We start from the raw sequence: 21,661 nt of genomic DNA, 5'->3' as shown, positions 1-21,661 counted from the left end.
TTTTTCTTTTTTTTTGAGAAAGAGTCTTGCTCTGTCACTCAGGCTGGAGTGCAGTGGTGCCATCTTGGCTCACTGCAACCTCCACCTCCCAGTTAAAGCAATTCTCCTGTTTCAGCCTCCCGAGTAGCTGGGATTACAGTCTCGAACAACCACACCCAACTAATTTTTGTATTTTTAGTAGAGACAGGTTTTCACCATGTTGGCCAGGCTGGTCTCAAACTCCTGAGCTCAGGTGATCCACCTGCTTCAACCTTCCAAAGGTCTGGGATTACAGCCACTGGACCTGGCCGTTCTAGGAGTTATATAGCTTTGTGTTTACATTTAGGTCTGTGTTCCATTTTGGGTTATTTTTCGCAAAAGGTATAATGTTTGTGTCTAGATTCATTTTTTTTGGCACATAAATGTCCAGTTGTTTCCATACAATTTGTTGAAGAGCTTATCTTTTCTTCATTATATTACCTTTGTTTCTTTGTCAGAGATCAATTGACTGTTTGTGGGTGTCTATTTTTGGCCTCTCTGTTCCTGTTCATTGATTGATTTATCTGTTTAAAGTACACTAGGCTGACAGTTTTTTTCCTTCAGCATAGTACAGCTGTCATTCTTTGTCTTTTATCTTATATTATTCCTGAGAAGAAATCTACCGTTTTTATTTGTGCTCCTCAATATGTAATGTTTCTTTTTATCTGGGCTGCTTTTAAGACTATTTCTTTATGACTTGTTTTTAATAATTTGGTTATAATGTGCCTTGATGTGGTTTTCTTTTTGTTGATCCTGCTTAGAGTTCATTATATTTCTTAATTTGTGAGTTTATAACTTTCATCAAATCTTATATTAATGTGTACCTTTAAATCTTTCAGCATATTTATAAGACATATTTAAAGCCCTTGTCTGCTAATTTTATCTTCTCTGTAATTTCTGGAGATGTTTCTTTTGATGCTTATACTCCTTGTTATGAGTGATATTTTTCTTCTCTGTGTAGCATTTTGTTGCTTGGATGCTACATTCCAAGTGTTCATGTTGTTGAGTACTGGATGTTATTGTTTTTCCTTTAAACAGTGTTGGACTTTATTCTAGGTTAAATTAGTTTAAGTTTTGATTTTTTTGATGCTTGCTTTTAAGTTTTGTTAGAACAAGTGTAGATAAGCCTTGATTTTTAGGGCTAGTTTAGCCTTAATTCTATGATGTGATCCTTTTAGGGTCTCTACTGAGTACTGTGTGTATTTAACATGGGTCCTTCACTCTGGCTAGTGGGACTAAACATCTTCCAGTACTATGAGAGCTTGTGGCACTGTCCAGCTTACAACTCTCTAGCATCATGGGGTTGTAGCTATGCCTGCATGACTCCGTGTTCAGCAATGGGTCCGGGGGTGTCCTGTGCAGATTCCTCTTCTTTCTCTGTATATCTCCCTCCAGCCTGTGTCTCCTCACCTCATTGTGTCCACTGAACTCTGCTCAGGATTTCCCTCTTTGTACTATTGTCTGAAAAGGGAATCCCGACAGAAAGTGAGGGCGATTATAGGGCTAATCATGTTTATTTTCCTTCGCTCAGTGTGCCACTTGTTGTACAATGTGTGAAAGCAGTTGCTTAATTTTGCTCTTCAAAAATAAATTATTCATGGATGGGCCAGGCACAGTGGCTCACGTTTGCAATCCCAGCACTTTGGGAGGCAGAGGCAAGGGGATTACTTGAGGTTAGGAGTTTGAGGCCAGCCTGGCCAACATGGTGAAACCCCATCCCTATTAAAAATACAAAAGAAAATTTAGCCAGGTGTGGTGGCATGCTCCTGTAATCACAGCTATCCCAGGAGGTGGATGCAGGAGAATCACTTGCAACTGGGAGGCAGAGACTGCAATGAGTCTAGATCGCACCACTGCGCTCCAGCTTGGGTGACAGGGCAAGACTCGGTCTCAAAAAAAAAAAAAAAAAATTCATGGATGGAGGGCAAGTTCAGTTTCAGTTTCAGTAACTTCATTGTACGTGGAAACAGAAGTCCTTTCACATTCAACTTTAGTGCTGTCTCTGCAGGTATGCCATTGTATTTTTGGTTTCAGTAATATGTTTTTCTATCTAGTGGTTTTAAATTTCAATTATTACACTTTTTGTCTCTTGTAGTGGTATTTGATTTTTATATCTACCTCATTCTATTCTGATGGTAGTTTCTTTCTTGCTCCTATTTAGTATGTCACATTTTTGGGAAATATTGAAAATAAGTACTTTACATTCTGTATTTAATAATTCCAGTGTCTGAGAACTTTAGTAGGGCTAATTCTGCCTTTTCATGTTTGTGCTGAGTCTCACAGTACCTTGATTCCTTGTGTGTCTTGCAGTTTGAGACTCCGAGCTCATATTTGATGGGGCTTTATTTTTTGAAATCCTTTAAGATGGGGCTTAACTCTCCAGAGATTTTACTTTTGCCTCTACCAAGCTCTCACAGGATTGTTAACCTGACATTGCTTTGAGGTAATTTACGAGCTTGGGATTTCCTGGACCACAAGTATAATGCAAATTAGAATACAAAAATGCATTAGGGTAAGCTGTGGTTATACATTCTCAAGGGGATTGTTTTTTTCTCATACCCGGAGCCCTAACCTGGAAAGACACATTTTTGTAAAATCTGTTTACTTTTCTGGTGGGTGAGCTTTTTCCTTAGTTCACACTTTTACCGAGGTTGTCACCCTTCAGCATGTGGAAGTCTGTCTTAGTTCCAAGTCTTCACCATTCAGGGACCCACAGTCTCATTTCCTGGCTCCTACCAGTCTTTAGAAAATGTATTTTTAGGCTATGGAAACAGGTAAATGCCCTTAAGGGCAGGCACAGAGTCAGCTTTAATTTGCTACCTTTTCAAATTCTTTCTTTTCTTTTCCTTCTGAAATTTTCATTATAATTACTATTGTTAAGATCAGCTTTCTCTGTGAAATGAGGGTAAATCATAAATGGCAGACAGCGTTCTGTTCCCATCTCTCCTGATAAGGGCTCTTAGGAGGTGCTGTTTTAGACGGGAGTGCCAAACATCCAAATCCATGGGGAATATACCACACCTGCTTGCCAATTTTTTAAATTGACAGTAATTGTATCTATTATATGGGGTATACTGTGATGCTTTCATATATGTTTACCCTCTAGAATGATTAAATCATGCTAATTAACAAATCTAGCACCTCACATACTTATATTTTGTTGTGGTGAAAACATTTAATAGCTAATGTTTTAGCAGTTTTGAAATATATAGGTCAGGCACAGTGGCTCACACCTGTAATATCAGCACTTTGGGAGGCTGAGGTGGCAGGATCATTTGAGCCCAGGAGTCTGAGACCAGACTGGGCAACTGAGTGAGATCTCCATCTCCACAAAAAATTAAAAAAACTGGGCAGGCATGGTGGTCCACACCTACAGTCCCAGCTGCTTGAAAGGCTGAGGTAGGAAGATCGCTTGAGCCCAGGAGGTTGGAGCTGTGGGGAGCCATGGTTGCGCCACAGCACTCCAGCCTGGGTGACAGCATGAGACTCTATCCAAAATAAATAAATAAATAAATAAGAAAGAAAAAGAAATATATACTGAATTGTTATTTATTACATTCACCATTCTGGGCAATAGATCACAAAAGCTTATTTGTTTTTCTTTTCTTTTCTTTTTTTTTAAATCAACTTTGTGCTTAAAAAGATGTTTATTATATTTAATCCAGGATTTCTAAGTGATTCATAGTGGGAACACTTTTTAGACCGGCTAGATCACCATAATGCTTAAAATGCAAGTCTTTCACAAGTCTTTCACTCTAGTTCTTCCCATGGTTGGCAACTTCTCTTCTTTAGGTCTCATCTCAAATGCCAACATGCTATCTAAGTATCCACTTTCCCTACCAGTTATTTGCTGCCACATTACTCTTTATTTTTTCTCTCATCACACTATACAATAATATTTTTTCCAAAGGTTTTCCAATGTACACTGCTTGTCTCTCCCACTAGTGTATAAGAGCTATGAGAGTAGACATAAGTCTCTATTTTCTTCTGTGTTTTCAGCCCCAAGGCTAATTGCTTGTCAGAATAAGCACTCAAATGTTTGAGGGATGAATCATTTTTTCTTGAGGCAAATATAAATGGATACACAACCTAAAATATGTTTCTAAAACATAAGATTATGTCAGCGAGTATGGCGTGTGAATGCTCAGAATTCTGTTTCTTGTTTATGCTTTGTGGTCTCAGCTTATCAAAAAGTCAAGTAAACTCTGAAGTTGTTATCCTTTTATCAAAAAAAGTAAGAAAGTGATTTTTATTTCAGTATATGGAGCATTAATAACATTTTTTAAAGTAAGAATCATGAAAACGTGCTTAAAGAAAATAGCCTAAAATTATTTTCAGGACATGATGCCTCCACAACTCCAAACAAAATTAAGAGTGCATATGCCACTTATCTTGTTTGTGTGGATGGGGGAAGAACTGTTTCACAGAGAAGTGAGTTTTGTATTTATCTATTTTGACTAATCAAATCCCATAACATCTCTGAGCTTAAAAAATGTAATCTAAATATGGTTAATTTTCCCTCTAGCAAATTCCGGAAATTCTCTGGTTTTAATAAAATCCTCTTACTGTTCATAAGCTATTTCTTTTGGAAAAAAAAAATTTCCTGGAATAAGGGCAGTCACGTACCCTAACCCCAAACAACGACAACACCAAAAAGCAAGCATTTATTGAGTGCTTACAACCTGCAAGGCACAGAGTTGAGAGATTTATGTGCATTTCTTTATTAAAACCTTAAAGATCCTCATATAATATAATTATCATTCTTTCCTATAGGTGAGTAAACTGAGGTAAACAGGGAAGTTGCTCAAGATGGTATAGTTGCAAGGTTAGTAAAAATCCATGTTCCATAATAATCCTTTATATTGTTCCACAAAGAAAAACACTTTCAATATTTAGTCCTTATGTTTTGGAAGCAGATGTAGGTCTTGAATTTGTAGGGTGGGTGACTCTACATTCTTTTTTGTTTTATTGGTGGTAAACCAAACCAGAAATCATGATTTTAGAGGGTATGTTCTTAGGTCATTATATGTAATACAAACCTAAGTCATTTGAGGACTTTATTTATAAATATTTCCAATATTATTTTGGAAATAGCATTGAATTTTACCTATTTTAAGGATATCAGTGACATTTAATTCATAATTGTATAATGAATTTTATTCAACTTCAGTAACACATGCGATTGGATCTCAGCCTACAACCATAAATCTTGTTGAATTACTATTTGGTGAACGTTCCCTAACTAGTCACTCTTTGGTTAAAAATCTCAGCTGGATTTAAGATATCTGTGTTGAAGAAGACTCTAAGTCAGGCATCTGTATTCTATGGTAAGGATTTTCCATTTTTTTGTATTTCAAGTTAAAGTAATTCTAGAGAATTACACATGAACTAATTTGTTTCTTTAGCTCTGATCACTTTAAAAAAATTGTAATTTTCCATGCAACCTAGATAAAATACTTCAATACATATTGTCTATAGCTGGAGAATTACTGTTGTATAAATATGTGTCTTGGTTAGCTCTGCCTACGTCGTTTGATTTAGCTTTGTGTTCTTTTGCTTTTGTTTTCATGCTTTCTCCCTATTCTTCCAGGGTTTCATCCAATTGGAAAGTTAAGTTCTTAGCACTGAGTGGCTAAGAAGGATATATTTAAATCCACCTAGACACTATGTACCAAACACACCCAACCATAACCATACCTGTAATGATGCCCTCTAGTGGGGAGCACTAGTACCTGAAGATGAATCCCTTTTCTGGTGGAAGTGGGAAAGTATCAAGGACTTTCAGAGAGCTGCTGAAATTTGATGAAGGCTATGTTCAACTTGTTCATTGACACTAAACATTTAAAAATCACAGGCTTCTTGTAAATAACAAACAATATAGTCATATGTCTCTGAAAAGACTTTACAATTTAGGTTTTGCAAGGCGAGTAGCTTATTTTTTTTATTTTGTTTTCCCGTTTTAACTTTACGGACTAAAACTAAAGGAATGATACAATGATCTCATATTCAAGAATCCTATAAATTTTCTACAGCAAATATATGCTGTAAAAGGAATGGACAGTTGTTTAAGCAGCCTGAGAGAAATTATTACATTGCGTCAAATTCAAAATGCATCGTCAACTACGTCATAATTTTCTGGAAGAGAACTGTTTAAGTAACAATACTGCAGGATTGCCTTGCATTTATACTGCCAGAATTATACCAGGCATCTAAAGGGCCAGCTCTTGTGGGACACAGTGTCCTTGCCAAGATCTTCAGAAAAAAAAACCAAAAAACAAACAAACAAAAAAACCAGAAAGAAAAACTTGAAAGGAGAGACTCTATGGAGAAGAAAAACAAGAGGAGAGAATAATGATGCCAAAATATTTAATGTCAAATGCCAATACTAACATTTATTTAAATTTAACTCTTCTCAAATGAATAAGTTGGCATCATTTATTGTTAATATTATTGCATAATGTTATTAATATTATTATTTGCTTAAAAATGCCATAAATGAATTTTAGAAGGTAGCAAACCATAGGAGATTAATTTTAATGGGGAAAATGATATCTTCTTTGGTTATATAGATGAGTTCAATTTGTTTTGGAGATTTTTAAGAAAGTTACTTTCAAATCTCTATCATAAGTGCATATTAACCAAGGAGGTCATTTTTTTTTTTTTTTTTTGGTTTTGAAAATTTAGCTCTTGCACCAATCAAATCGAGATTTAAGTCTAAGATTCAGACTAAGCATTGATTAAGATGCAAATTCCAGTCACATGTACCCTTTGTAGTCTAAGAGATGATTCACTTACCTATGGATTTGACAGGTGTTCACGGCTGTGTCTCCACCTCTCACCACATCTGGGATGTTTTCGTCGTTCAGATGCTCTTCTGCTTCCTCTAGGGGGCTGCTTTTGGAAAGGAAGGGCCCAGGTTCCCTAGCACGGGCTTCTCTCTGATCCGTTTCAATCTGAATCAAAGGCACTTCCCTCGAGCAAAGTGACCGCCTTTTGTGGTTTACTGGGACAGTGTCCTGGCACGAGGAAGTTTCTTTTTCAGAATCTAAACGGTTGTGGTTTGTAAGAGAAGTGGTTTTGCTCAAAGATGACACCAGGGGCTGTTTGCATTCAGTAATAGAGTCTTTCCTCGGGCGATCGAGAGACTCCTGAATAAGTAGAGTTGGCCCACTGCACATCCTGCTCGAAGCTGAACTATATGCACATTTCTCTGCTTGCGAGGGAGAGCCACTGGAAACAGGCTCTGTGTCAGCTCCCCCCACATCATCCACAATGATTTTGTTCTTGCGCATGAGGGCCTCGATGGAGCTAGCCCACGTTTCATGAATTAACATGCTTGTGATGTGGTCAGTCCCACCTCTCCGATACAAGCAAGAGTCAGATTTGCAGAGACCGGATGAGGACGCGCTACCGACCGGCTGCACGCTTAGGAAATCTTGTGGGCAGTTCTGAGCAAAGCCATCTAAAGAGTTGGCTTTGATGGGCACATTCACTGTCAGCCGGGAGCATGGGGACCTGCTGTCTGGCATGGATGACTGTCTGTGGCACGCTGGAGATCGCAGAGAAGGAGATAGTAGGCCAGCTGCCCAGTCCTGGCTGCTCCATCTGGAGGAGGCGCTGTCTCTGCTGTCTCTTTCGATGTCCCTCAGCATGTACCTGTAGAACTCCTCGGTGATGCTCTCTGTGCTGGACTGCTTAGAGGGACAGCTCGACCTCACGCTGAGGTGGTCACTTTTCCGGCAAGCCTGTTGCATGGCCGAGCTCAGAATGCTGCTGGCATTCTTGCCAGCATAGTAATCCAGCAGTAACTCAAATCCTCTCCCTTCATTTTCCATCTGGTTCACCATGAACCTGGAAAACTCATCGGTGATGCTCTCACAGCTCGACTGCTTGGAGACAGAGCTGGCCCTGCTGACCGGCTGGCTCAGGGTGCTCATTAACCCCAGGCTGTTGACATAGGCCCTGGCCTCGGAGTCTTCTTCAGGAATGCTTTCACAGCTGGAGGTCTTCAGCCGGCTCCACCTGTCGCCACCACTCAGTAACCTATTCCGGGAATAGCCCTGTGCCTGCCACATGCCGTCCACCATCGAGAACTCCGTCAGGTTCATGATCTTGGCTGCCACTTCATTGGCAAAAAGATTGACAGAATCTGGGACATCCTCAAGGTTCATGGACTCGTCCACAACCCTGTTCATGAGCTTCTCTTTAAGCTCTGGGTGCTCGTCCGTCTTCCTCTTGATCTCACTGAGCCGGGGAGGCTTGTGTTTCCTCACAGCGGCCCCGCTCCCCTGGATCTCTTTCTTTCTCTTCAAGGATCGGCAGGGTATGTTGGGTGTCATCAGAAACTCACTCCCTCTTTTCCATGCACAAAACCAGGGTTGTTTTCCACTGGAGTTGTCAAGGCAAATCGCTGCAATTTCAGTTGCCATGGAGACGACCGTGTCTGCTAATTCTTCCGCAAAGTCTGTAATGCAGTAGATGTCTGCATGCTTTGCTTGAAGCACGGATTGAGCAGGAAGCAGCAAGTCATCCCCTAACAAGGACAGGTTGACTTGAACTTCGTTGTTGTGAGATGTGGCACAGTTGTACTTTTCTTGGGTGTTTGTGGAGATACTGTCCCCAGCTTCCTGGGAACCGCTTCTGCACTGGCTGACTGTTGGGGGCCTTTGTGCTTCCAAAGATGCTCTGCATTCATTCTCACTGAGATGAGGGCTTTTTGTATCCTCTCCCGCGGTTCCTTTCAGATATATTTCCTTGGGGGATGTTTTAGCAGTCGAAGAGTTGGGCACTCTGTGACTATGTGATAATTCTGACTGCAGCATGGGGTTCTTTAAGAGGCCTGGCCTCACTCCACCCTTGTCTTGTTTTGAATGCATGTCCCCCACAAGATTGTGGATGACAAGACTAGTGTTGTGTGAATCGTTAAGTGGAGAGCTGCTGGAGGATTCAGTGGCTTTTGTCCATGCTTGACTAGCACCCGGATCAGATGGCTGGCAGCCTGGTTCCGTCTCCCTCCTTCTGATGGTCTCCTTAGAAAGGACAGCAGGACATTCACCAAGCCGTACAATGTGGCTCATCTTCTTGAACGTGAAGCATATCACATCAAAGAGCAGTTGGTTTGTACTTTCCATTAAGGTGTCCAGAATTTCAGATGAATGCCTGTCGTCATTGGGGTTGATTATCATATTTTTCTGGTAAACTTCGTCAATGGAATGCTTCAGGATAACATTGGACAGCGTATGTGCCAGTTCGTTCCTGAGGACATTTTCTGAGCACAGGGTCTGAGACTTTGAAGCAGTTTCCATGATTCTCCTGTTCATGGATTCCAGGAAGTCTCCCATGCTGCTGTAGGTATTAGGCCTTGTTAAAACCAGAGCAGCCTCCTTGAGCAATCCCTCTGCAATAGCTTCCTTGCCAAGCTCTATGCTTGCTAAACTACAAAGTGGGGGGATGGCTTCAGAAGCATCAGCTGCAGGCAAGAGACCACCACTTGGAGCCACTGAGCACGTCACCTCTTCTCTTTCACCCAGACCACAGACAGCCACGGCACTGGCCACTTGAGTCATGCCACACAAAGCAGATGGAAAGGAGTACTCACTGATGGAAGGTTCCTTGAGTCCTTGGGGTGGTTGAGTTTGCTGTGCACCACTGCCACCTAGTGGACAGTTTGAATCCACTTGCTCCATTTTGAGTCTTTCTGTGGCCTGTGGACTGGAAATGGTTCCAATCACAGTGGCTGCACAAGCTAATGCCACTTCTACAGCACTCTGGGCTTGTCTGCTGGAGTTCTCTCCTGAGAGGATGCCTGAAGTTTCAACAGAGACTTCCGTCTCAGGCCATGAGGAGATGCCTGGCTCAGGGGGAGCATCGCTGCCATCTGGACTCTGAACAACGACGATTTTGGGGAGCTCATTCCATGACTGAGAAACCACTGTATCTTTTGTGGAATAGCAACTGGGAAGCAGAGAACTTCCCACAGAAACACTGGCTGCATATTCCTGGAGTAAGGTGGGCTGAGACTGAGATAATCTGATAAATGCATCCTGCAGCACGGATTCTGCTAAATTTGTAGCGTACTTGCCAGTTGTGACTTCTCCATCTTGTATAGAAGGAAGAGCATTTCTTGTGTCTTCATGATCTCCTGGGTTTAGGTTGCTTCTCCGTTCAGCCACAGCACATGCAGAAGGCACATCTTTATCCATCATGGGGAAATAAGCATCCTTTGGAATATACAGTGCCTGTGATTTTTCCGCTTGGTCTTTAAAAACTTCTGAATAATAATAACGTGTGGCTTGTCTCTCACTCCCCACGGCTTCACTTTTCCACAGTGATGGCTTGGCTGAGGGATCTAGACTCTGCGAGGCTGTGTTCTTTGTTAGGTTTTCTGGAGATCGTTCTGTTTTAGCCAACGGTGTGTGATATTTGTTGATGTATTTGTCTTCCAAAGCATAAAGCCACTTTTCTTTGTTGCAATTCCATTCCTCCTGGGTGGCACTCTTTGGCTGTTTACTTTCCAAAACATTGGCTGAGATATTTATATGTTCATAACCTAGTGAAGAGAAAATGAGGGACACTATTATTTTTTAGATAGCAGGTTACCATGAGTCTAATGCAATATTACTCTCTAAAAATAAAGCATTAACTTTTTTCCCCCTTGAAGAATAACATTTTGAATGTTTCTTCAAGAAAAATTAGTCTGAAAAGGCTTTCAAATTTCATGATAGAATGCTACCCAACAAAACGGCTTTCCAGGTGGTATACAAATGCAAGCACTAGAGTAGGAGGTATTTGAAGGCTGAGGGGTGCCACCATTCTTCAGCGGAAAGCATTCTTCAGGGGAAAGACAGTTGCATCTTAGCGCTTCCCATTGGGTACGGAAGGAGAAGGGGGGGTGTTGACAGCAACCTCAGTAGTGGGACTTCTTGCAAAGATTTGTCTAAAGTTTGCACGTAACTTGTGCCAGGGACAGTGCAACAACATCTGGGGTACCCCTTCCTCGGTGGCTAAAACTGGGAAGAAGGAACTCATTGTTCATTGAGCTCTGTGAATGAGTCAACAGAAAGAGCTGAAGAAATGACTGCCAAGTACTTTCCTGGATTATCTCTTTCTATCCTCACAAAAGTCATTAGCTATAGGCAGTACTCCCAAATTAGACAACAAAACTAGGGCTCAGAAAAATTAGGTAACTGGCACCAGATCTCACAGCCTCAATGTGGTAGTGCTGGGATTCAAATCCAGGCTGGTCCAACTTGGCTCCAACTAATATATGGCTTTGATGGAAGTCTTAGGAAAATTAACTTTCCTCCCAGTGATAGCCACCAACTCTTGGCAGGCAGGAGTATTTTCCTTTAAAGTACACAAATTCCCTTCAGCATCCCTAAGGCATTTTTTGGGAGTCTGGATCCATCCAACCATTAAGTCTGCTAAGTGCATTTGTCAGCATCTTCACCAGTGTTCTCATGTCCTCCTTCCTTCCTTCCTTAAAATTCAGCAAGTGCAGTTTGTGATGTGTCAGCCAAACTGATGTGGCCTGGAACTTTTCTGAAATCTCGCCCAGACATTTTTATATGGGCACTAGTTTCAGGGGACACATTTTTTATTGGGAAGTTCTCACCGTTCCTAGATTCATCCACATCATTCTCTTCCTCCAGGTGCTCAGAAGCAGTGAGAAAGTCTTCCTCAATTGAGGATAAGGAACAGTTTGTGTCATCCTCCACTTTCAAGATGCTTGTTTCTAGGTGGAGCTGTCGCTCCTGCACCAGTTCCAGACCAATCAAAAATTTGTTGATTTCAAAGATGATGCAATTGGTACTGTTTGGTCTGTTCCCTCTTGCACATTGGACCAAGCAGATATCTGGCAGCCAAGGGCACTAAAAGTGAAGAGAAAATAAGGCATTTATTAAAAAGGGTAAATAAAAGACTCTTGCCTCCGACCTTTCTTTTTCTACCAAGCTCTCCTCTTAAAAGAAGTGGGGGACCTTTAAAATATTTGAAATATCTTCTGGGATCATACTAATAAACTGCTTGAAAAAAAAATCAAGTGACGTTTGGGAACACAAGGTACCTAGGAGAAAGCCTGACTTAGGGGAAAATAGACCAGCTGTATCACATATTTTAGTTTCCCTTGGTTAAAGCAAAAGTTCAACTGGGTAAAGTTAAACAGGCAAAGAAGATTTTATTCGAGGCTATTAAAATAGGGAAGGGAGGCCAGAATAAGGCTGGACCACGACTCCACGGAAGTAAAGGGCAATAGGGTTTTTAAGGGCTAGGGTGATGGGGGAGATCTTAGGTCATCTGTGTTTGATACTAAGTAAACTCTCTTGTATCTTTATTACAGAAGGTAGTTTTACAACCTGGAGCAAGATGCCCACTGAAGTTAGGTTCTTACTCTACCATAGAGACTGGGGACACTAAGGGAACTATCTTCCTTAATGATTACATTTCAAAGGGACAGCTCCCAGGTCCTTGAAAAAGACATTTCTGGGTATAAAGCTGGCAAGAGGCTTTTACAAAAAGATTTACATCTCAAAAAGACAGAGGAGGAATTTAGAATTATAAATTTTCTAGATTAAATGCTCGAAGAAAAGGGAAGTCAAGGTCTAGAGTCAAGAAGGAGCCAGTCTAAATTTTCGTCAACGCTGTCTTGGTTACCTCTCTTGATTAAACTGAGTCCTAGCTTCTCAGACCAGTATCTTTCTCTGCCTTGAAGATGCTCAGTAAAACCCCTATTGGTACTTCAGATGTACAGTAAGTGTTCCATCAACTACAAGATTCTATAATTTGTATTGCTTATCTGAAGAAGTAGTCAATATGAAATTAAATGAAATCCATAGGAAGTGAAATAATTATCTCTAAAAGACCAGCATATGGGAAGAACAGTGAAAAAGAGGCCCAAATTATTGAATCATGCACTAGTTAGACCTCTTACTTCTGTTCAGTTCTAAGTTTACAAACCATATCCCCATCCTCCACTATACATTTTCACTATTCATATTATTTATTGTTCATTGGAATAGTATTTAAATGTTTCAATAATTCTAGGAGAGATGATAATACAATGAAAAATTCAATCCTTCTCCAAGGGGTTAAGGAATTCCCTGGGGTTCAAAAAATAGAATTCCCTTATGTGCATATGTGAGTAGGTCTATTTTTCAAAGAAGGTGGTCCGTTACCTTGCTTTTTTAAGTGAGGGTGTGGACCTGCAGCCGTGGCATCACCTGGGAGCTTGTTGGAAATATTTAATCTCAGGACTCAACCCATATCTACTGAATCAGAATCTGCATCTACAAGGAATCTGTTGGAGATGCCTATATGCGTTAGCATTTGAGGCGCACTGGTCTACAGCTTTTATTGAATTCACAAAATATTTGTGATCCCCCAAATGGAGAGGAACTGCTGTTGTAAAGTAAGCAGAAATTGGCTTAATTTCCTTTCCACTGAGTTTAGGCATACAACGCTAAACTCACCCGGTATTCTCTGAGTGCCTATTGTATGCAAATTTTGCAAGGAGGTGCAAACATGAATCAGACAATTGCCCCGAGGAGAAAGGCACACTGTACTATCACTGGGTCAACCTCACCAGAGTCCAAGTGATTCGCATGGAGTTGATTCACTTCCAGCTCCAGAGGTGGTCATGTGACTCAAGCCTGGCCAATCAGAATAATGCATTCCTTGGGTCGCTGGATTGGTTCAGAAATGGGCATGTGACATATGAGAGCCAATAGGATGCAATAAGACTTTTGCTGAAAGCCACATGGAAGTGACATTCCATTCACTCTGTCTCGGGACTTGAACCCAAAGGGATGTTGCTTCCTTATGGGGTGAGGTGGGGGGGCTTGCCTAATAATAGGGCCAATGGAAAGAAAACAGAAAAGAGGCCACAAGAGAAAAATCCACGTCTTGATAACATTGTTTAAGTCTCTAATTTACTCCTGGATCTTCCTAGTTTCATGAACCAATATGTTCTGTTTTTGCTTAAGCTAATTTTCTAACATGTTTAATTAAGAATCCTAACTGGGATTAATCAGGGTCTGGTAAGTTCAACTCAATGTCAAGTCCAATTAATGTCAACACCAATTTTCAGAAAATCAGAATTTCTCAGTAATTTCTCAGTAATACCTGTAGTTGCCAAAAGCTAGGAAAAGTGTTCTATAATGCAGAGGCAGTTTTTAAAAACAATTTGTTAATGCTAAAAAGAAAGTGAGAATAAATTCTTCACTCTCAAAGATAATGTACAGTTTATTGACAAGCCAAAAATTATTTAGGACTCATGTAAAATTTCTAACACACAAGAGTTTTTAGTAGCTAGAAAGTCAGGGAGATTTGATTACCTGGAAATAAAGCCCCCTTGTTTATTAATTGATTTATCATACTGTATTATGTTTCATGAAATTTGGAGACTTTGGGCTTTTTGAGAATTTGAAGAGTTGAAGGCTAAAAGAGGACTTTAAAAATTGACAGCAAAATTAAAACCCAAGGAAGAACAATTTGTGGAAAACAAATGCTCATCACTTTAATCTGGAGCTGTTACATATCACTGTAACATACTTTATGTGCCTTTTTCTTATAAATTAACTAAACAACTTTACTTACATGTCTTTAAATAATGTTATAGTGATTTATATAATGGGAATGAACATGAGTGCATTGAATGATAATAGTAGTATTTTCAATAACACTTGTTTTGGAGCAGGGATATTTTATTAGTTGTGCCCAAGACACTCTATTTTCATCCTGGAAGCTGCCATCCTGGATTTACTAGCTTGGCTAGTTTGGTATTTCCTAAGAAATACATAACATCTGAAAGATGATATTGTTGGATTCTGGGATCAGATGGTATGAAACAGAATTTTGGTACTGCTCCTAAAAGAGAAGACAATTCTGTTTTGCTTATTGAGTAGATTTGCAGAAAACCAAGCTAAATAACCAATGCCTACTCTATCTACTCTAGTTCAAATACAACTTAGGAATTTGAGGAGATAATAGAAATTAGGAGTTGATGTAAGAAAAGCTCTGTCAAACTCAACTAAGTGGTGGTATTTAAGAGAAATACAAATGCAGACCATTCTCAAATACAAAGACACTTAGATTCCTGTGTTACAGAAGCTTATGTGTAGCATCTATTTTGGATTTACACTGATATGTGCTGAGCTAACTATAGATGTAAGCAAATGGCTTATCAAGAACTTATGTCTTACCTGGGAAACTTCAAAATCTGCCTGGAGATTTCCAGAGGCTAACCCACTTAGGACGACAATTTCATTTTCTTTTGGTTGTTGGACATTCATGGAACTGATAAGTTTTGGAAGATCTGGTGAAACGTTGACCAGTTTCTGTAAAGCAAGTATCTCTATCAGTTTAGCTGATTTTTTTTCACCAAATACCACTCATCAAAGACTACTTTACCTGCAAAAATAATACTTGTAACTGCTCATACTATAAATTGCTTAATCTACTAAGATTATTACTAGAATACATTTTATAAAATGGAAGCATGCAAGTTTAGATTGAAAGAGCAAATTTAAGCTTTTTTTTTTTTTTTTGAGTCGGAGTTTTGCTCTTGTTACCCAGGCTGGAGTGCAATGGCGCAATCTCGGCTCACCGCAACCTCCGCCTCCTGGGTTCAGGCAATTCTCCTGCCTCAGCCTCCTGAGTAGCTGGGATTACAGGCACGCGCCACCATGCCCAGCTAATTTTTTGTATTTTTAGTAGAGACGGGGTTTCACCATTTTGACCAGGATGGTCTCGATCTCTTGACCTCGTGATCCACCCGCCTCGGCCTCCCAAAGTGCTGGGATTACAGGCATGAGCCACCGTGCCCAGCCAAATTTAAGCTTTAAAAACTCTTTAGCTCTAAATTTTCTCAAGTAAACATTTAGTAATTACTATTATACCACAGGTATAAACAGTAACTTTGAGAAACGTTTCCCTTTAAGACCTTGCATAAAAAATATATATTTTTTCTAGTAATCTTCTTCTGATATGATTTGGCTCTGTGTCCTTATCCAAATCTCATCTTGTAGCTGCTATAATTCCCACGTGTTGTGGGAGGAGCCTGGTGGGAGATGATTGAATTATAGGAGTGGGGATCTCCCATGCTGTTCTTGTTATAGTGAATGGGTCTCATGAGATCTGATGGCTTTAAAAAAACTGGAGTTTTTATATGCAAGCTCTTTCTTTGTCTGCTGCCATCCATGTAAGATGTGACTTGCTCCTCTTTGCCTTCTATCATGATTGTGAGGCCTCCCCAGCCATGTGGAGCTGTAAGTCCAATAAACCTCTTTCTTATGTAAATTGCCCAGTATAGGATATGTCTTTATCAGCAGCAAGAAAATGGACTAATACATCTTCTGTTCTAATTGTCAATAACAATAATTACAATAAAATTGTGACTAGCATTGATTTTACTCTGTGTACAAAGCACTATGCTAAAGCTTGTATATATGTTAAATCTGACTACATTTAATCTTCACAACAGCAGTATATGGATTAGGTACCATTATTCCTTTCATGTTATATACAAGCAGCCTAAGGCCTAGAGATTAGTAACTTTCACAGTTCATGTAGCTCAATCAGTGCCAAGGTGTGTGTATGCTCTTAGCCATAGCAGACCATTATTCAAATCACTCACATAAACTCTTCAAACACACTATTCTTAGATGCCAACTTACTTTGGTCCTCTCTACTCTCTCTTTGATGGACTCTGCACCATAATTCTATCAAATAAAATTGTATGTGCAGTTTCTCTTGAAAATCCCATAGTACTACACAGATGATGATATCTGGGGCTTAGTGAAAATTCATAATGGATTAGCTGTGTGGGAAAATGGGTTTGAGAAGCTTGAAGTGCAGCATTGTCAATGTGGGAATAACTGTCAATAACCAAGTAATTGCAGGTCCACTGTTCTGTGAAAATCAAGTGGCAAACCATGTGCTGTTATTCATTACATAGTATCACACCAAATGGTAAATTCAATCCATTGTCCACTTTCAGCATGAAATGGCAATCTTATAGCACTTAATTCTTCCCATTGTATCAGCAGGCTGTAGTTCCAGAGGACTGACTAGGCCTTCAAGTCTTTGCATACTTTCAGATATTTACATCAGGGTCCTCACAGTCTTGGATGTGCTTGGAGAATTTAGCAGCAACAGGATGCGAAAAGTTCAAGCCAAGGGTACAGATAAAGCATTTGATGAAAACAGCAGGAAGAAGCAAATCTGAGAGACAGAGGGGAGGGTTGGCTGGTATCAGCAGGTTTTGGAAAAGTCTTGGGAAAGTCATCTAGAAATAGCCATTTTAAGGCACTGGTGGGCAAGAGGATGTGTACCTGCTTGGACAGTTCTGCCTGCACTGGAAAGCGAGCTTCACAAATGTAAAGGGAAAGTGCTAGGGAAAGGGTTGGGAGATGGACTGTAATGAAACTGTCTAACTAAAGACTCTCCTACAAAATGAGTGTTATTTACAGATGAAATCGAGTTGAATGGTCCTTGTAATGAGCTCCTGGACAGCTTGAGTTTCCAGTGTTACCTGTTGCAGGTGCTCTGTGCTGCATTCATCCTTGTTCACATCCAGATTCACAAAGCAGACCTGGGAAAGAGGGCAAAAATAGTACATTGAAATAAAAAAAACTGACTGTCTTTAGAAGAAAGAAAGCAGGAATCAGTTGGGGCAAATGCTTTGAGAATCTTACACATCGTAGACAGTTTGGCATAGAAATAGTCATTTCACCTTTGGGCCTCTAAATAGCTCTCCAACGCCCTACTCATCTTCCCGCTGGTTACAGCAAACGCTGTCTTCCCTTCATGGCCCAACACACTAAAAAGTCTGCTTGTATTACAGCCAATAGAATAGGTACAGCAAGACCTTTGGGTTTATGAGGTGTTACCAGATTTCATGGAATAGGAAAAACAACTTTTCCTGCCTAAGTCTCTGTTTATAATTGCAATAAATACTTCTATTTCCCCTTTTCCTCTTCTCATATTTGCTCCTTTTCTCTACCCACTTTTAATATAGTGCGTAATAAGTGCAGACTTCTCTTTGCCACATGTTTTGGTTCATTTTACTTTATTTAACCTTGTTATACAATTTGTCTTTGGTTTAGCCATCTTGGATAAATGCCTGAATGGGTTAGTATAAAAACAATAGCCACAATACATCTGAACAACAATAAAACATTGTTATACAGTCAGTGTTGCATGAATGTGTTGAATAATGTTTTGGTCAACAACTGACCACATATGCAACAGTGGTCCTTTAAGATTATAATACTGTATTTTCACTGTTTGTACCTTTTCTATGTTTACATGTGTTTAGATATACAAATACTTATGATGGTGTTTCAATTGCCTGTGTATTTAGGACAGAAACATGTTGTACAGGTTTGTAGCCTGGTAGCAATAGGTTATACCATATAGCCTAGGGATACGGTAGGCTTTGCCATCTAGATTTGTGTAAGTACACTCTATGATGTTCAAACAATGACAAATATCACTAGATGATGCATTTTTCATCATGTCTCCAACAGTAAGTGACTCATATCTGTAATTTAAATCCCAAACATATCACAGAGATAGAAAACTACTATAAACATTCAGATGGGGGTGGTTGGGGAAAATAAAGTTAAGAAAGTTTTCAAAGAGCTTAGATATGTTTTTGAAAGATAAAAAGACTGTTGTTGGGTAGGGAATGGGTGGGGATCACCACCATTGGATTGGACAGACAGCATGATTAATACTCGGAGGTGAGAAAGTGTAATATGCTGTCAAGAAACAGGGAATAAGAGAATCTGATTGCAGGCAGGCCTAGAGGAAGGAAGTCTTGATAATTAGGTCTTGTTATGTTTGCGCTAAATGAGAAAATGCTAATGAGGTTCTTTAATACTTTGCAAGAAATCATCTAAAGGTTTTTGTTTCTAACTAGTTGATTTGAAGATACAAAACTGAGAACATTAATTACTTGGAATTTAGTTAGACAATTGAACTTTCAGATGCCTGCAAATACATGGGGGTTTCTGATCTCAGTTTCTTTTTGGGATCATGATTTCTCAGTACATCTTTTTTCTTTTTGAGATTAAAAAAATAATGGAAAGTTTTGAGAAAGATGTTAAAAACTGAAATAGAATTGTAAAGATCACCACTGCTTTAGTCCCAAATAATAAGAAATTCCTTCAGGATTCATGGACTCACGAGATCCTTGAAGTGCAACCCTAGGATGAACCTATTAAGAATAACTTGATGGGCATTAGGGGGAAGAAGGGCATGAAAGGACCCACACTCTCATTCAGAAGTTCTTTTCACCCTGGATTAATAAAGATAGGAAAATAGGAAGAGATCAGCATGAGTCCCTTTGCAGACAGTGCGAATGGAACCATAAATATCAGATGGAGCTCAGAAGCAGTTCATGATCTAGGGAAGTTTGAAAACATTCCTATAATAATGAAACTTTGCCCTTGGAAAACTAGTTCCATATCCATCAGTCCTCAGAGACTTTTAATAACATGCAACTGGGACTGAAGTTATTGAATTGATGAGAAGATTTTTCCATTCACCTTAAAGAAAGGCTCATCACCTTGCCCCTGGGCATCACGAAGCTTTTATTAACCTGCATCACAGTGGGAGAGGGCAAAGCAAAGACCAGAGAGCAAACAAAGGCATCTACAGTAACAATTTGCCCGCCCTGCAATATTTTATTTAGTTCGCTGAGGATGAACTCTCTTTTTACCCATTCTGGGCTACTCTACGACACTCTGCCTACACCCGGAGGACACTCTCCACATTTGCTGGCTGAACCAAGACAAAAGCAAAGCAAGACACACACCAACTTCTTGTTTATACTTCTCAGCCACACCTTTCAATATCTTGGTAGTAGGGGATGATCCAGGCTTCTTAGGGCTGATGTGAGTGCAATGTGGGGGGGGCTTCTTTAAGAAAAAGGATAAGGAAATTAAAAAAACTCTAAATTAGGTGTGAGAGAGAATATTTACGTATTTAGAAGGAAAAAAAGGAATCCCAAGAAAGCTAGAACTTAAAAGGACTGGTAAATACTATAAACATAAAAACTGCCAGAAATATGATATCTAATTGATTGCCCAATGCACCTCCACAGTGCTTTTTCTTTTTACATTTTTAACTAAATACCCTTCTGTCACTTCTTCATGTGAAAGCAATATTGAAATGTTGTCTTCTCTCGAGAAACTAGAAAGATAAGCCAGGTTTCCTCTAATAGGGTTGACTGATTTTTTTTTAACTTCCAAATTTTTGTTAAAAATATGTTTTTCAGCTTACTGTCAAATTCAGTGGGAAACTAATGTACAGTTTCTTTCATATATGAGTTGTTTTAGACATACTCACTCTTTGCAGTACTTTTATAGTGTTATACTCTAAAGACGTAATTTGGATTGATTCTCTTTTATGTGATTCCCCTGAAAAAAAAATACGCATCATGCATTTCTGATTTTCAGTGCTATACTTCCTTCAAATTTCTGGTTGACTAGGCATCAATGAGGGCTCAATCTTGTACTTAAGTTTTACATGTCTGATGATTGGAAGAATTTTACACAGAGTAGCTTCTGGTATGTAAACTTGTGTTCTCTCCCTGCCTACATATTTTTGCCACTGGAAGCTGCAGGACACGGTCACACCATCCCTGACCTGGCACATTCATTTTGCAATGTCTGGTTGGGTTACCACTTTTGATGGTAGAAGTATTCCCAAAAGTCATTCCTATATGTGGATGGCTAGCAATCACTTAACCATATATGAAAGTGACCTCAAGCCACATAAATGTATCTCATGTAAATACAACTCCCCTCAATTTCCCTTAAACCAGAGTCCAAAAATGCCTGTGGTCACTGCAATGACTCTCAGTAATGGGGGGAGATAAGATGTAGTAGGAGTCAAAATGGAAGAGATAATTGTAGTTAAAATATCTTAATTTGAATATTTTACAAAAAGGTATAGCCATGTAAATACATTAGGCCCTGTCCCAAGGGCCTTGAAACTGGGGTTTATGTACATTAAGAGCCCTGAAACCTAAATTTTGATAGCTTTACGGTAAAGCCACTTCTTGGTGAAATGAACCATGTGACTAGATTGCTCTTAGCAGATTTTCAATCTCTACAAGCTTGGATTATTTACTTGGGATTTAAGCAACCGCTAATGCTGAAGTTCAAGTAGAGAATATAGGACCAGCCTCTGTCTAGTAGATCTGGGAGTGGTGAGCCTGGATTAGGAGGCTTTGATGAGGAGACTGAATGTTCTGTGTCTCCAAAGTGTCTGGTGTCAGTGCTGAGTGCTGAGAAGACAAACAATAGGAGGCATTGTTCTTGCCCTGGGGGAGTTTTGATGTGTCTCCCCAGGCAGGACATGTCCTTAAAGTGACAGTAACATCATGGGCCATGTCTGCTGGAGAAGGGAGTTGGGGGAACTGGGTCAATCACGAATGGTATCCAGGCAAAGGTTGAATTTGAGGTGAGCTTGGAGGGCAGGGGACATGTTTAAAAGCAGAAGAGGGAAAATTGCAAAATGATTAATGGGTGATTCTTTCCTGATCTGCCCCTGTTGAACAATGACCTGGCTAGAGCCTGCAGATTAATGGAGGCGAGGAGAAAGAGAAGACAGAGGCAGTGGCGTCTGAGGCAAGAGG

General features: G+C 39.8%; 1 protein-coding gene across 6 annotated transcripts in view; it reads right to left on the bottom strand.

Moving 5' to 3' along the window:
• LOC108304784 (SPHK1 interactor, AKAP domain containing) overlaps window positions 1-21,661 on the bottom strand; it is a 164,603-nt gene that overhangs the window by 14,511 nt on the left and 128,431 nt on the right. For all 6 annotated transcript variants that reach the window (XM_037738733.1, XM_037738734.1, XM_037738736.1 and 3 more), the window contains 4 exons: window positions 17,546-17,605; window positions 15,216-15,350; window positions 11,633-11,888; window positions 6,814-10,567 (listed from right to left, as the gene is read on the bottom strand). In XM_037738733.1, the coding sequence (XP_037594661.1) occupies window positions 6,814-10,567; window positions 11,633-11,888; window positions 15,216-15,350; window positions 17,546-17,605 (4,205 nt within the window). The remainder of the gene's footprint in view (window positions 1-6,813; window positions 10,568-11,632; window positions 11,889-15,215; window positions 15,351-17,545; window positions 17,606-21,661) is intronic.

Source organism: Cebus imitator, unplaced genomic scaffold (assembly GCF_001604975.1).
Source record: "Cebus imitator isolate Cc_AM_T3 unplaced genomic scaffold, Cebus_imitator-1.0 Scaffold57, whole genome shotgun sequence".
NCBI classification, from domain to species: Eukaryota; Metazoa; Chordata; class Mammalia; order Primates; family Cebidae; genus Cebus; species Cebus imitator.
The sequence above is the reverse complement of the archived record's forward strand: the minus strand, read 5'-3'. Positions and strand labels throughout refer to the sequence as shown.